We start from the raw sequence: 15,045 nt of genomic DNA, 5'->3' as shown, positions 1-15,045 counted from the left end.
CTTTTGCTTGGCGTGGGGATAATTTCGACGCGTGGGTGATGGGAGCTGCTGCGCGCGACCGGTTTGACCAGGTTGAAATGTCTGCGCCAATACGTACGAACACAAACATCGTAATGGTCGCACACCAAGGGCGCGAAGGCAGACAATGGCGTTTTCGGGACGGACATCTTCAAATAGAACGGGTTTGATGATTTTAGATGACACCACAACTGCCTCGTTCAATAAGCGATGTCCAAGGGTGTAATTTGGCGCCTGTCCTATCGAGGCGGTTCGCCAATGTGTACACTTTGCTGTAGGGTCAGTCTCGGTTAAACAGGGCACTGCGGGCCCATCGTTGGCACGTGTATTGGGGGTAACATGGTTGGGATGTTGAACAGCATGAAAGGGTTAGTGGGGAGCCTCATTCACATAGGAGGGATGTTCTGGCGGAAAGCCGTGACAAGAAGAAGCTAGATACCCTTCATCACAGAGCAGCAGTGCGGATTGTGGGGAAAAAAAAAGTGGTGACAGCCGTGAGGTCAATCACAGCTGCCTCTACAGGCAGGGGCTCGTGTGGCATTTCCTCTCAAGGCTGCAGCTGTCACGGGTGAAAAGATGCCAATTGAACGGAATTTCAACAGCAGCACGTATATCCAACGATGGAACACAACGCGTACAATTGTTGGTCCCGTTAGATCACCTAGAAATTAATCACATATCGAGAGTACGGATCTACAATACTGTCACCTAGAGTATTCGCTTTTGTACCAATTGGATTTTAAAGATTCAATACGGAGAGCTCTTGACGATACTCGGACCCAGACAATTCACGTTTGAAGCTTTTTTTTCATTTGGAACAGAACCTTTAACCTATTATAAAGCACACCTAAATAAGCTCGCTGTTAAGAATGTTATCTTTAAATTTTAGATATTGGGAGTTGATTGATCTACGAAATGGCATTACAATAAAGAATGAAACAGAGTTGTCCTCATTTCTTCACTTTATTTGTTGCAGTTTCTAGCAACCTTGCCGACAGACTGCATGTTGTATTACACAGCAGCAGCAGCAACATGCTGCCCGCAACAACACGGAGCAACCTAATAACGGACATACTGCACAATAGACTGGAACTGTATTTACAGTTAAGGAAAACAAAAAAAATCATTCTTAACATTATACTAATTTTATTAGAAAAATCTGCCGTCTTCCACAAACACACGACTTTTTTTTCCAGCTGGAAAAAATGCAACCGAGTAAACAGGAGTCGCCGTACATTATCCCACGAGAGAGAAAACAAGAGTTGCAGCAAAGTAATTATTTTATTGGTCAGCTCCATCGCTCCAAAACTTACATCTGCCCTGCCACTTGTCTCAAAAGCGTTAAAACTAAGAACATGGTGTGAAACTCAAGACTACACTTCTTAAAATGTTGCCAATGACGGCTGCGAATTTTTAGTCTTTTCCCTCCCTAAAACTTTTTTTTGGCATTTTAACCAGTTTTTTTTAATGAAATGTCTACACTTTAGCTTCATGTGGCTGTGGCGCAAAACTGGAGGGGCGGTGGATGAGGGAGGGAGGGGAAGGGAGCGAGGCTTTCGGTAACGCAAACAGCAAGTACCGCAGGGGTGCAACGGTTAGGTTCGGCAGGTCTTCGCAATCCTCTTGTTAACAACGCACAAAAGTTACATTAGTTGGGCCAGGTCAAAAGGTGAACAGAGGTGGAAAAAAAAGATAAAATATTTTATTATTTAAACTCAATATAGGATGCGTATTGGAGATGTCAAGCATTTCTAAGGACCGTGAGAAAGTTGCAAGATAACACTTCAGGTGATGTGCATCTTTTGTGTGGCTTGCGAAAAACACGCTACGCTAAAGTGGCACCGACAACCATACAAAAACGCAACGGGGGGGGGTAAACGTAATCACACGCGGCGATCGTTCGCGCGATCCAACATAACGCGAGCGGTTGCCCCCCCCCCTCACCACCAATACCATTTAGCACATTCCTAGCCCTCCTCCTCCTCGATCCACGTCGGGGTGCTCCTCTTGACGATCCATCGTCCACGGAAACGCTCCGCTCTCGGTCTCTACCCATCGTGCCGCCCGCCCGCCCATCCTACCTTCCTGTACACTTGTGAACCTCTCTCCCCTCCCCTCACACCACACACGTGGGAACTGTTAGATTTGAAAGGACAGAATTTTTTTTTTACAACTTACACTGTACACGAGAGATGCAATTCACACTCGCATTACACAAGAGTGCAGCAGGAATCCCATGAGCATTTACTGAAGAACACCTTTTGCTCCATTATTATACATACCTTTGATCTTGTCTCTAAGAGATGTTCTGGCACCCAAAGTTGTCGGCTCTACATGTCATTGTCACATGGAACATTGTTATTCAAAACCAGTTGGGCAAAAAAATGCCAAATTTATCATTAAATTTTGGACACAAGTGGTATTTTACAGACCTGGGCCGAACAGCCTTGCAGACTCAATCATGCGGTTCCACTCCAGCAGTTCAAAACAGGGTACAAAACCACCCACTCTCACTCTCTTCCACACAAAACGGGGTGAAGGAACTTTTTTTTTATGTACAGCCAAAGGCTATGCCATGCGGTAGTGCTCTATACATCACATACTAAAAGCAGGGTCGGGAGCCCATGTAAAATGCACCTCTTCAGAGAGGCTATTGAGATTTTCAAACCTGCTCAAAACACGTGCACTGCAATCTCAAGGTACACACTCTGTGCTAATCTTTAAACATTCATGAAACAAAAAAAAAGCCTGTTAAAGCGACGTCGCAATCGACGGTCGTGTCCCCCCCCCCCTCCCCTGCTTCTCCGGTTAAGGTCTTCCCTTTCGGTTGTGTCGCAGATAAGCAGGGACGATAAACGGGGATTGGTAAATCATCGCACGGCACCGGGGGGGGGGCAGGGGGACGGGGCTACACCTGGGAACGCAACGTCGGTCGGTACCCCGTGGTGGTGCCAACGAGCACGCCGGTGGTACAGGTGCACAAAAACTCTGTCCTTTGGAGGGTCCGGCGAACCGCAAGCAACAATGTGTCAAAAAAGAAACACATTTCAACGAGACAAGGACACTTTAAATACTATTACAGATGGCCTTGCAACCATCTGGAAAAAATGAACAAAAAAAACCCAATGAATCTAAACCGATGTATACTGGGGGATTGAGCATGAGGACACAGATTCAACACCATCCAAATTCGTTTCATTAAACAAAAAAAACATTCCTTGAATGCGCAGGCAAGGTCCTATACATTTGCAAGAGTTAAATTCACATCCAGTCCAGCTGTCAAATGTGTACACCGGTGTGTGAAAGCTGCTGGTTGTTGGCTGCACGGCGGAGAGAAGGCGCACGTGGGGACAGTGCAGGAGGGAACCGTGCTGTGGCGTGGGAGAACGAGGGGAGGCGGCTCTGGGGCAACTTCACGCAGACTGCGATGACGGCGATGATCAACGTCAGCTTTCTCTCTCTCTCTGCCAACCCCTCTCCACTGCCACCCCCTTTCCCCGTCTCTCCTCAGTTGTGGATCTTGATGGCCTTCTCCAGGTAGGGGTAGCGACTCCTCTTGGGGGCCTTGTTGAAGTGGTCCAGGCCCAGCCACGGCCTGGTCTGCACCATGCTCCCTGCCGTGCACGTGCATGAACAAAGCGGAAAGGTGTTTAGAAACCGGCTCCGGCAATACTTTCTGTAATTTTATTTAACTGTTTAGAGATAAATGATTCCACGCGACAGTAAACCCTTATGTACTGGGGGTATTTACATCTTGCCACGGTGGCGAGATGTTAACTACCTCGCCTCGTATACAAGTCGTGGGTTCAAGCCTGACCCGGATGCCTGTATATTTGGAGTTGCCATGTTCTCTCTCCCCAATGGCCGTGTGGATTTTTCTCCGGCTCCTCCGGGTTTTACCCTCCACATTTAGAAACATGCATTTAGAGCTGCTATAAATTTACACAAGCCACTTCGTTGAGCTATCATTTGTGCTAGCTAGGTCGCTTCTGAAAAACATCTATATAAGCTCAGTGGGCTTTACAGGTAAAATAAAAAAAAAGTTTAGGCTTATTTTACAGCAGGTTGAAATGCAAACACGGGAGGGCTTCCCCGCGTCAAGAGGAGCACGCTGGGTGGCACTCATTTGCTGGGGGAGTCTGAGCCAGGGTCGCGAGAGTGGTTTCTGTTCCCATGGGCAGGACTGGGCCACCCCCCACTGCTGATGTGCTCAACGGCAGTGCTCATTTCAGCAGCCCCGGAGCAATGATGGGCAAGGGGAATTGTAATCGTCCCACGAATTTAATTCTAAAGTCTTGTTTAAATATTATCTTGTTATATTGTATAAACTGCCGTGTCATATTTTTTTCCTCGAGTGCTAATGTTGCACTCCATTCTTGCCCAAGTTACATTTTTGTTAGTCTGTTATCCTTCCCCCGCACCCCTCGATTAGCACAGTTGGCAACGTATGGTGGCGAAAGACGTTCAAACATACACACATACATCCTAGAATGCGAGCCTTCAATGTCTCAAAGGAGCATTTTTTTTAATCAACATACAACATGCGAGCCGAACAGCGACACGCGCGTTCACGAGCCTCCACGCGCGGTGCAGACCTTGCTGTGGCTCGAAGTCCTTCAGGTCGACGATGTATTCATCCTCCTTGATGTACTGCGGCCGACCCATCATCACCACGGCGAACTTGAACTGCCGCGCATGTCAGCGACAGACGCACGCAAGCACCAGGTTAGTGGCGGCACACACACACAGCCCAACTTGTCACGAGCATGATGGCGTTTTCCAGAAAAAACTCTTAGGCAAACGTTACCCTCGTCACCGCAACAACCAAGTTGACACGGTTAGTGGAGTCGCAGCTGTGGCATCGGTTCAACCAGACGAGGGACGGGTGAAATGCATCACGGGGCAGCGTCCCCCGAACCCGATCTACGATGCGACATTCATCCGCAAGGCGTCAAATCCCCGGAGCTGGTCAGGTGTTTTGTGGTTTGCTGCTGGGTTTTTTTTTACTTATCATCAGAGGGCGGTGCGGCAAAATCAATCGTTGTATTGTACCATGCTCCCACATCTATGCTGCCCGTCTTCCAACAGCCTGCACTGGGTCAAACAATACCGACGCAACCTGCACGGCACGGGGCAGGGCCCGAACCCCCTTCAGCAGATTGACCAAGTAAACGTGACGGTGGGAAAAAAAAACTTTTCTTGCACGATGCACATTTACAATCGCGGCAAAGGCAACTCGATGTTCGAGGCCGCAAGTGCGTTTGATTTAACAGACCCGACAGAGTCACAGGGAGTCCAAATGCAGGAATTCAATTCACCCACAGGACCTCTTCACTGCAAGTGAAAACAACGCAGCTCACTCTCCGTTGTGCAGGAGAGAGGAAGACAAAACCATGAATTCTTCTTTAACCAGAAGCGTGGAGCAGCGGCAGATCTTTCTCACAAGTAAAGGAGTCACTGTGTCCCCCCTGCAGCATAAACAGGGGGTGCGAGTTCAAATCCTGATGAGGAATCGACTCTACTCATTATACATCTGGGGCTGATAACATTGTTAAGAGTTTGGAGGGCAACATTGCTTTTATTATGGATACGCTTGCCGGTCCCTCCCGCCCCCATCATGAGAATATGGAATTTCCACCACCGGTTCAGGGCTGTAAGCCAAGGGATGGGTTTAAGAGCCACACCACACACTCGTGAGAGCAGAAAACCACTGACTTTGTTGACACGGCATAAATCGAAGCGTTTGTGGGTAAAGTTGAGGGCAGCCTCCACAGCCCAGGCTACTCTTACATACACAGACACGAGGCAGAAACAAATGTACACTCTGCATCAAACTAACAAACGCAATTTTACCTTTTCAAACTCCTTGTCAGGAACATCCAGAATGGTTTGAACTCTCTTCGCCACCTCTTTAAAAGGTTCGTCCTGCCACACAAGACAGCGGGTGGGTTCTAAATGAGGCACTTTCATTCAAGCAAACGTCGACTGCGGCACCATTCGGAGTGTGCACATCCTACAAAAGAAAGCCGTCCTTTGGTGTGGACCAATCAGTTTCAAGGACAATGCATATATTATCATAGTATGTTTTTAATATGCATTTTGACTGCAGGTATTGTGGTTAATGCAGACATGAATCATCGTAAAAAGGTTTCAGTTTTGTTGCCAGAAAAAGGTAAAAACCCTATTATTATATTTTGGTACTGGCAAAGGAGGTATAATGATACATACAGCCAATTCTGACCAAGAAAGGCCCAATAAGCTATATAGCTCTTTTAGGAAGTGACTTGGCAACAAATGATAGCTCAACGGGGTGGCTATTCGTTTTTTAAATGTATAGCAGCCAAATACTCTAAACGCACATTGATTATAAATGTGGAGGGAAAAACCGGAGGACCCGGAGAAAAGTCCACGCTATCACGGAGAGAACACGCAAACTCCAAATATACGGGTGTCAGGGTCGAGATCGGACCCACGACCTCCCGCATACCAGGCGAGGTAGTTAACATCTCACCACCGTGGCGCCCACGGTGGCGAGATGAATGCACTTCCCCTCTGCCACGGAGTTGCGTTCTGTGCTGGAGGACTAACACCTACTTGGCATATTCGCAGCAGAAAAGGAATCCCGAAGGTGCCGAAGACCTCCTTGTGGAAGTGGGCGACTGGGACCAGCATCTCTCGCTCTTTCTCAATGTCCACCTGGTCCACAGGAGTCTCCTGCACGCGTCGGGGCAAAAACCCAGGGGCCCAACGAAGTCAAACGTAATCCCAAGCCACCGCAGTAGGCAACAACATACCACCGTGAAAAACTTGCCGACACCGAGTTTGACTGCCCAGCCAGGACCAACTTCAGTAGGGCTGCTTGCGAGTGATATCTGAAGCGGAATTCAAAGTGGACATATGCCGGGTTCCCAAAAGCGACATCAACGGCATCAATTTGGGGAATTTAAACGGTATATATGTTATTCACACCTGAATGATAAACTGTAGTTGTTGTTCTGCATCGACATCAGTCATTTACTGATAGAACATTCACACAAGGAGAGCGGTGGTGCAGCGGTCAACGCAGCACGCTGCGAATTCAGCAACCCAAGTTTGATTCCCAGCCACGCCAGCCCTTCGTAAGTGGTTGCAAACAGCATTTGCAGTGACTATATTGGGGGGGGGGGGGGTCTTTGTGTATTTGTGCATTCGCGTTTATGTGCGGGTGAGAGCGGCAGTGCATTAGTTAGCGCGTTTCCCTATAAACATCACAAACAAGAGTTCAATTCCGAGCCAGCACACACATGAGTGGTGAGTAATATTCAAAGCGATCCTGGGCCTCCCCACTCATCAAGCTGCACTGACCAGTGCGGTGAAGTATGGTCAAACAATCCCCATGACCGACAACACCCAGTAGTAGACTTACAAAATGTGTACACTATTGATAACATATAAAAGGCACTAAAGATAAGGATCATAATTGCAACCATTAGAAATATATTAAAATAATCATACAATTAATACAAAGCAGCTTAAACTAAAGTTACACGTAAAATGTGTTTCTGAACAAAATAGAAATAACAGTAACATACATTTATATGCGCAACTGTTACAACATTCATTACCACAACTACCAAAATACCCACATTCACGATTATACATCTCAATTGTAAATCAGGGGAGGAAATGACACATTTAGTGGAGAAGCAGTTCCTGAAATTTTGAAACATGTGTTACTTGAGATTATGTCAAGAAAATTATTTGCTACCTACAAATGTTTATCCAATACTCCCAGACAAAAGCAACAGAATTAAGTTTGTAGGAAGCACTGTAGATAAACTATTTTTTTATTTTACCAGGAAAGGTCCCACTAAAGCAATATCGCTATTTTTCAGAAGCACCTTGGCCACAATTCATAGATCAACAAAGTGGCTTATCACGTGGACATTTATAGCACTCTAAAACGAATGTTGATTCTAAACGTGGAGAGAAAAACCCAGAAAAAATTCCACGCGACCACAGGGAGAGACCTGCAAAGTTCAATTATACAAGCGTCAGGGGGTCAGGACAAACCCACGACCTCCTCCGTACCAGGCGAGGGAGCTAACATCTCGCCCCCGCGACGCCCAACGTCACGCTCGGTCAGATAAAAGACTGAGCAGGAACGTCACACGTTACACGACTGCAGACGGATTAACAGAATTTACAATGAGTACTGATTTACAGTAGGATACAGTACAACAGACAAGACGGCACCGCTGCCTACTTTGGAAAAGTGGTAAACTTTCACGACACGCCGATCCCGATGCTCGCTGCTGAGGGGGAAGGAGGGAGATTGCGCGCCGAGGTTAAAACACAACCAAACGATGGCTGCTGTTGAAAGGGCTGGGAAAGCGCCGTCCGCTTGGTGGCACGTCCGCACGCGATGGAAGGCAACAACGACTGACGTTCAAGTGGCTCCTCTCGGGAGTGCAGCGGTTGAACACAAGTCAATCGATGGAGTGCCCCTGCTCGTTTATTATCGACGTGAAAATGGCCCCGGCCGCGTCCGATAAGGAAGGCCCTGACGAATTGTTTCTGCCGCGTAAAAAAAAATCGACTGCAATCATCAACGTCTCTCTTAAGATGCCATCACAAGCTGTCAGCGCCGTAATGGAAACTAAGCGACCCGGACAGAAATAGTAACCCTTCAACAAAAAAAACCATACAAAATGGAGCCGCGCAGCTTGACAACGCCAGCGTTGTGGCATGTGGTTATACCAGGACGGCTGTAACCCTCACCCCTATCTATAATGTGGGTTGTAAACGTTAAAGTGCAATTGCAAAGAGAGAATGCAGCTGCCCTGGCATTTGGAGAGCCATTCTCAGGTCCTCAAAGGGCAACTGTTTACTCCAGCGCTCAACTGCGAACCGTGCTGTGTGATGTACAGTATGTTGAACTTCTATCGCACCGTACATAGCCAACCAATCGGAAGTGCGATGGCGGGGGGGGGGGCAGAGCTCATGTTGACCTACCTCTATTCTGTAGGTGCGACTGGTCGCTGAGTTGATGCATTCCAAGAGTTCATCCTCTTGGCGCATGCCAATGATCTTGTAGCTCACGATTTCCAGCAGCCTAGACAGAAAACACATGCACACACAGGTTCTAAAACACACACACAAACACATGCACGCTCACAAGCACGCATACACAAACATCCGTCATGAAGCCTGAACAGGATATTGAGGCGAGTGCAGTCAGCACCCACCTATTAAAGGCAGTAAAGGCACACGATGGAATGGTGTGGTATGGCTACCATCACGCCCGGCCGAATTTGTCTGCCCAGTGCTGATGTTTGTAGACTGCACCAGGTACTTGTATAAGGCAGGGTCAACCTAGGGCAGGTCCGGGCCCAGTTACGATATAAGTCACGGATTATTGCCATGACATGGAATCAAACTCGGGTCACTGGGTCAATAGGGCAGTTCACTAATCACGACACCACCACTCCCATAAATCACACCACCGTTACATCCACGAACAAACACAAACATAAAATTGGAAAAAAATAGAAATACATAAACAAACACATCGGGGTTACTACTGAGGCACATCACAGGCAGTTTTGAGTTTGAGGCACGCAAACACGAGAAAATGTAAACATGCTCTGCTGAGTGATGGGGATGTTACGGAAAAATGGCTTTGCGATTTTCATGCGAGTGGGCAGTAGCACCAGAAATGTAAAATCTGCTTGTGTAGTCACCCCGTGTGATTTCATGAACTGCACTGTCATTGTCTAACATGTACCGTGTGTGCTGTACAAACACGGACGCGCGCAAGGACGAGAGATGGGCGACTTAAACAAACACTTTTACAAGCACGGGACCATCATATCTGCTCCTGCTGTTGTATCAACCTTGGCGCCGAGAGTCTGTACAACTCAGTCTGCTTTAATCCGTTGCGAGATAACTTGTAATAACCATGCACAAACAATACGTATGGGGGTGGATGATACTCCGTTACAAACAGCTTTGCTTAAAAAGCTCACCTAGAATGATGGCACAAGCGCCCATGGTGACGTCACCGCCACTTAGTGGTGAACGGCGGTTGTTGTGATGACAAAACAAAGGCAACGCACTAAATAATGTTACACTTCTCTGCTGCGATGCTAGATGTAGTATAAAAGCAGGTGGGATGATGAAAGGGACACTATCGGCTTTTACCGTAATTGCTTTTCAAGTTATTTACGTATCATTAATTGTACTCGTTTACCCTGATGTCTCAAGACAAGCTTTTGCAGTGGGGGTGGGGGGAGGTGGGGCAATGTTTTAGTGATGTTTACTCTTCCTATATTTTGCACTTCCATCGTGTATTGTACTTTTTGTTGTTGAAAATCTCTGACCCGCCCCTACTGGACATCTGTGAAAAAGAGCTTTATAGCTCATTGGATTCCTCCTGTATAAATAAAGTCTCATTCTGCTGCAGGCTACGTGTAATTTCAACGGAATAATTTTCAAGTATTTTTTTTTCAGCATTGGGATGTTTGGCCAATACCAGTAACATTGTATGGGTTTTTTTTAATGAGAGGAAACCAGAGAACTGAAGAGGAAACCCATGTAGAACATGGGGTGAACACACAAAAAAAACACAGAAGGCACCCAAGTCTGGAATTCTAACCCAGTCCCTTCATGCACTGCGCTACTCCGATACGTGACAAACCGGGGCTCTTGAGACTCGGGTGTATACTCGCTTGATATCCTGGCATTGCGATCTTTGTAGGGATGACCAGAAGTGTTTTTATCAATCGCCCCTGGAAGGTCCTGATGTGAAATGGGTTTCTTGTTTTGGGTTGGAGGGCATGTATAAAACTATTGCTTTTACAGAGAGGAAACAAGATTTGAGCAGGGGGGTGTGACACCTTTTCTGACATCGAATGAAGACTTGATTTAATATGCGGCTGCAAGTGCAAGTCGGGCAAAACACGCTCGAGGTATTGATACGCCTATCTCGCCAGACAGGATATCATCAACTTCAACTGACAGGCGTGGAAGTAGGTAAGTGATACCAAGAGCCGAGCGAGGTCAAGGTCTGTGTTGCACCTGGCCTGGAGCAAAGATGTCAACATAAATGGAACATAACGATTTTACGAGCTCAATTACACATCTACCCTACATGTTTCTGCACTGGAGGATTAACCCTGCAGATGAAGTACGGTTAAACAAATCGCACAACTGATATGGAGTGGGGGGGGGGGGGTGATTATTACTTAGCAGCGGGTTGAAAAAAATAATTGTCCATTTTTACTGTAAATTCAACGATCGTCGGGAAATTGAGATTCTCATGAATGCTGTGCCGATGAGGTCTGTCTGTGTTCTCAAGCGGAGACCGTGCGGATTCTCCACATGCGTCAGCGGGGTAGTGACCTGCACACAATGAAGACTTTGTGCAGGAAATACACCAGAGCATTCTGTTACCAGTAAAATTAAGCTCAATTAAATATTAAGAGTATTTTCTTACAAATGATTCAGGGAACAGAACATGATCCAGATAGAAGAGGATTTACGTGCAGTTTAAGATATTAATTGAAAATTTCCGTTCACTAATTAATTTATGCATATTTTTTGTTAAATGGAACATTAAGCGTTGCTTAAATGTATAACGCAAGTCACGCAATAACTATGTTGTGGTTCAATAACAACACACACTGCCAGCCGCGCTCACTCTGTGTGCCAACAACGCAGCAGTTCACTTGAATTCAAAATGAGTAAGCCAAATCCAAAACCAACATAGAACAATAGTGGCAGTTCAAATGGATTTCGCCACAGGGGTGGAAAAAAATCAATTTTTTTCAGATCCGAATTTGAGGATTAAGGTTCAAACCTTAATAAACCTCGTGGTTTTATTCGTGATACTCCCAGATCAGTACTTGTACTGCTCCGACGAGTTCCTGTCGTAGCTCTCCGACATAGAACTGCATTCGGCAAATGCCGCAAGTTGCTCTTGAGGTAGACCAACTTCGCCACCGAACTGGGCGCCAAGCTGTTCCTGAGCTCGCTGTGTATGAAGCCCATAGTTAAGAAGTTGTGCTCAGAGGCTGCAGAGGATGTCGCCATCATGAACAGCTTGACGCCGATCTTCTGATCGGGCCAGGCCACACCGTCAGACTGCCAATACTGCAAAGGTATCTTACGTTCCTTGAGCAGCATAATGAATCTAAATCCACCGGCGTCCTTCTTCTGCCGCGCCGAAATGACGTGGTCGGTGAGCTGCATAAAGAGCGCCTCTCGTCATCAACTGCCGTCTCATCATCGATCGGTGTCTCCAGTAAGATGTTATCCAACTCTTTTCGATTAGCCAGGCTCAAGCCCTCTCCAATGAAGCGAGGATCTAACAGATACGCCAGTCCATCGACCTTTCCGTACATGAACTGAAAACGACTTGTTGCCAACTTGATCAGGTAGTTGATCTCTTCAGTGCTGGCATGACCAACTTCGTGCAGCTTGGCAAACTCAGCAGGGAGGGAGGGTGTGAAAATCCGGCAAGACTTCAGAGACTGGTACGGAATCGGATTGATATTTGACAATCAATGCGTCGATGGGCGTGAGAATGGAAAGGGACTTCTGCAACAAACCCAGTCGTCGCTCGTAATGATGGTCTTGATTCGCATTCGCTCGGATTTCTGAGCTGCCGTCTCCTTCATGAAGTCACGAGCTGTGACAATGGAATGCAGAATCCTCTCCGACGACAACAGCGTCTCGCAAGAGCCTTTGATCGTTCCCCAACATGTAGGAGCCGGCCGGACAAAAGCTTGAACGCCAGCGATCTTCTGTTCAGCCTGCAGCTGTGCCTTGAGAATGTGACTGTTGTGAAACAATTTGACCGTGTCCTTGCACCCCACGATGAACTCCAACGGATAGTCGATCGGGTATGTGTGTTCTGATTGGCCGGGTTTCCTCGTCTTCGTGACAGAGAATGTCCTTGACAAGCTAATGCAGACCATGCAACGTACAGCCTTGGAAATAGGATGGGTGAGCCTTCGAGAGCTGTTCCCACGCATTCTTGTTGGTGGATGTGTTGTCGGTGACCGTGCCAGCGAATGTAGTCTTCGGATGGGATGCCATCACACGTTGAAGATCCGAGGCGATCCAGTTAGCGTTGTCGCCCTGCTCTCCAGTGGACACCGACTCGAGAAAGAACGTTGGGGACGGCGATGTGACCATGTAGTTCACAATCAGATCATTCTTGATGTTTGACCACGCATCAGATGTCAGGCAAACGGCCTTATTGTCCAGGACGGTGTCATCCTTCTTCATGTCGATGTACGCCCTGTCGAGCAATGGTCCGGCCAGCCTCTTCCTGTTCGGCAGCACTGCATCTGGGCGAAGGGTCTTCACAGCGATCACCAGGTTCTCCTCCTCGACCCACTGGAACGACGTGCCCAAGAAAAAGCAATGCATTGCTTGGCCTGCTCAAACTTCTCCTTCGTTAGTTTATCGAGCCTGGGTATTAGGTGATCTTTGATCGATCCTTGCTCCATCGACGAAGCATTCGATGTAGATGGAGTTGAGCTGCATCTTGCCTTCGATGGCTTCGCCCGCTTCTTGTTCGTCACATACCACTCGAGATGATCATCTATCTCGGTGCCATTCATTGCCCTCCAAAAAGCGGGGCATGCATTCAGGTGCCTCACCGCCTGCTCACTCTTCTTGTGATGGTTGAATCTGGTGCGACAATGGTTGCAGATGCCACTCTTCAACTTGTGCGGTTCCGGATCATCGGTGAAGTAGCGCCAAAACTGGCCCATCGAGCGTCCTCTGGCCTTCCCCCTGCGTTCGCTGACGTCTCGTCGGCCACTTCATCCTTCTCTGCGTCGGCCACTCCATCCTCCATCACAATTACGACATCACAATCACATTCTTCGGAATTGAGTAAATCCTCATCCAGGTCCTGATCCATGATCCTGCTCGTGGTGGAAATTGGGTTCGTTTGATGACACTAATAACTCAGGTAATGCTAAGATTTCTGATTTCCGGGCTCCGGCCTTCCGCAGTCCGTTACTTCAGTCAGACTTCCTGCAAAAACCAAAATGGCGTCTTTTTATAATAAACCTCAAAACCTCACCCTAACTGGCCCTTCGGGATAGAGGTTTTTGATTTAAACCTCGCCTTGCCATCCATGATTTCGCAACAAATTCTCCACACAAGCATGGAGCTGTGGTGCAGTGGTCAGCCGGTCCTACCCGCTCCTTCCATCAAAGGGCACTTCCCTGTGTGAAGTATGGTCAAACGACCCACGTGAATGACGTAGCGCGGGGAGAAGGCCTTGATTCGGCAGCGCATTGACAAGGAGCTGTACTTAATTAAATGTTAACATATAAATATAAGGTGCGACGCAAAACACCAACCGCACAAAAACAGGCAGCACTAGCCAAATGGATGTTCTAAAAATATTTACAGAAACGTAATGCAAACTAATCAATTCCCCAGAGAAGAGGAAGTAATAACTTTCATACAAAAAGCAAATAGTAAAATCTACAGGGTTCATACACATGCACCATTGACACTTCCACGAGTACAATTACCTATAACCGTCCCATTGTGTACGTACACACAAACAAACATCTATTATGCCTGTCCAGCCTATTCCCCCTCTGCCAGATAACAACGCACCTGTGTTGTTTATTGATGGGAGTATAACCCTTACACAGCAGCGCAGGCCTGGACATTGGGTACAGAGCCCCCCTCACTACCCTCGCCAAGCCCCTCTCCCCACTGGCCTCACCTGGCAATGGCCCAGACACCGTGACCACAAACCCACGAAGCAATCCCAACGTACAAACCCAGCCTGGGTGCAGGCACAGCATACCTCGCTCCTCTTTCTCAACCCAAGCACATTGTGATTTTGTACAGCGCTCATCACCTTCTTGCCCCGCCACGTGCAAACGCACCTAGCGCTGTGTTGCCACGTTTGGCCGGTGTGAGCTCACCTGTAATTAATCACGTGTATAATTGTGCACTTTGTAGCATATGGGAACATAAGGAACCATTCTGCAGAGCTACGGGTAGCGA

General features: G+C 47.4%; 1 protein-coding gene across 8 annotated transcripts in view; it reads right to left on the bottom strand.

The window, feature by feature from the left end:
* Positions 1-962: 962 nt before the first annotated feature.
* USP7 (ubiquitin specific peptidase 7) overlaps positions 963-15,045 on the bottom strand; it is a 95,479-nt gene continuing 81,396 nt past the window's right edge. For all 8 annotated transcript variants that reach the window (XM_076069849.1, XM_076069851.1, XM_076069852.1 and 5 more), the window contains 5 exons: positions 9,013-9,112; positions 6,613-6,732; positions 5,872-5,943; positions 4,614-4,704; positions 963-3,632 (listed from right to left, as the gene is read on the bottom strand). In XM_076069849.1, coding sequence (XP_075925964.1) covers positions 3,526-3,632; positions 4,614-4,704; positions 5,872-5,943; positions 6,613-6,732; positions 9,013-9,112 — 490 coding nt within the window. In that variant the 3' untranslated portion in view covers positions 963-3,525. The remainder of the gene's footprint in view (positions 3,633-4,613; positions 4,705-5,871; positions 5,944-6,612; positions 6,733-9,012; positions 9,113-15,045) is intronic.

This window comes from Petromyzon marinus, chromosome 26, assembly GCF_048934315.1.
Source record: "Petromyzon marinus isolate PM22_M1 ecotype Great Lakes invasive population chromosome 26, UKy_Petmar_22M1.pri1.0, whole genome shotgun sequence".
Classification (NCBI taxonomy): Eukaryota; Metazoa; Chordata; class Hyperoartia; order Petromyzontiformes; family Petromyzontidae; genus Petromyzon; species Petromyzon marinus.
This window is presented reverse-complemented; position numbering and strand designations above follow the sequence as displayed.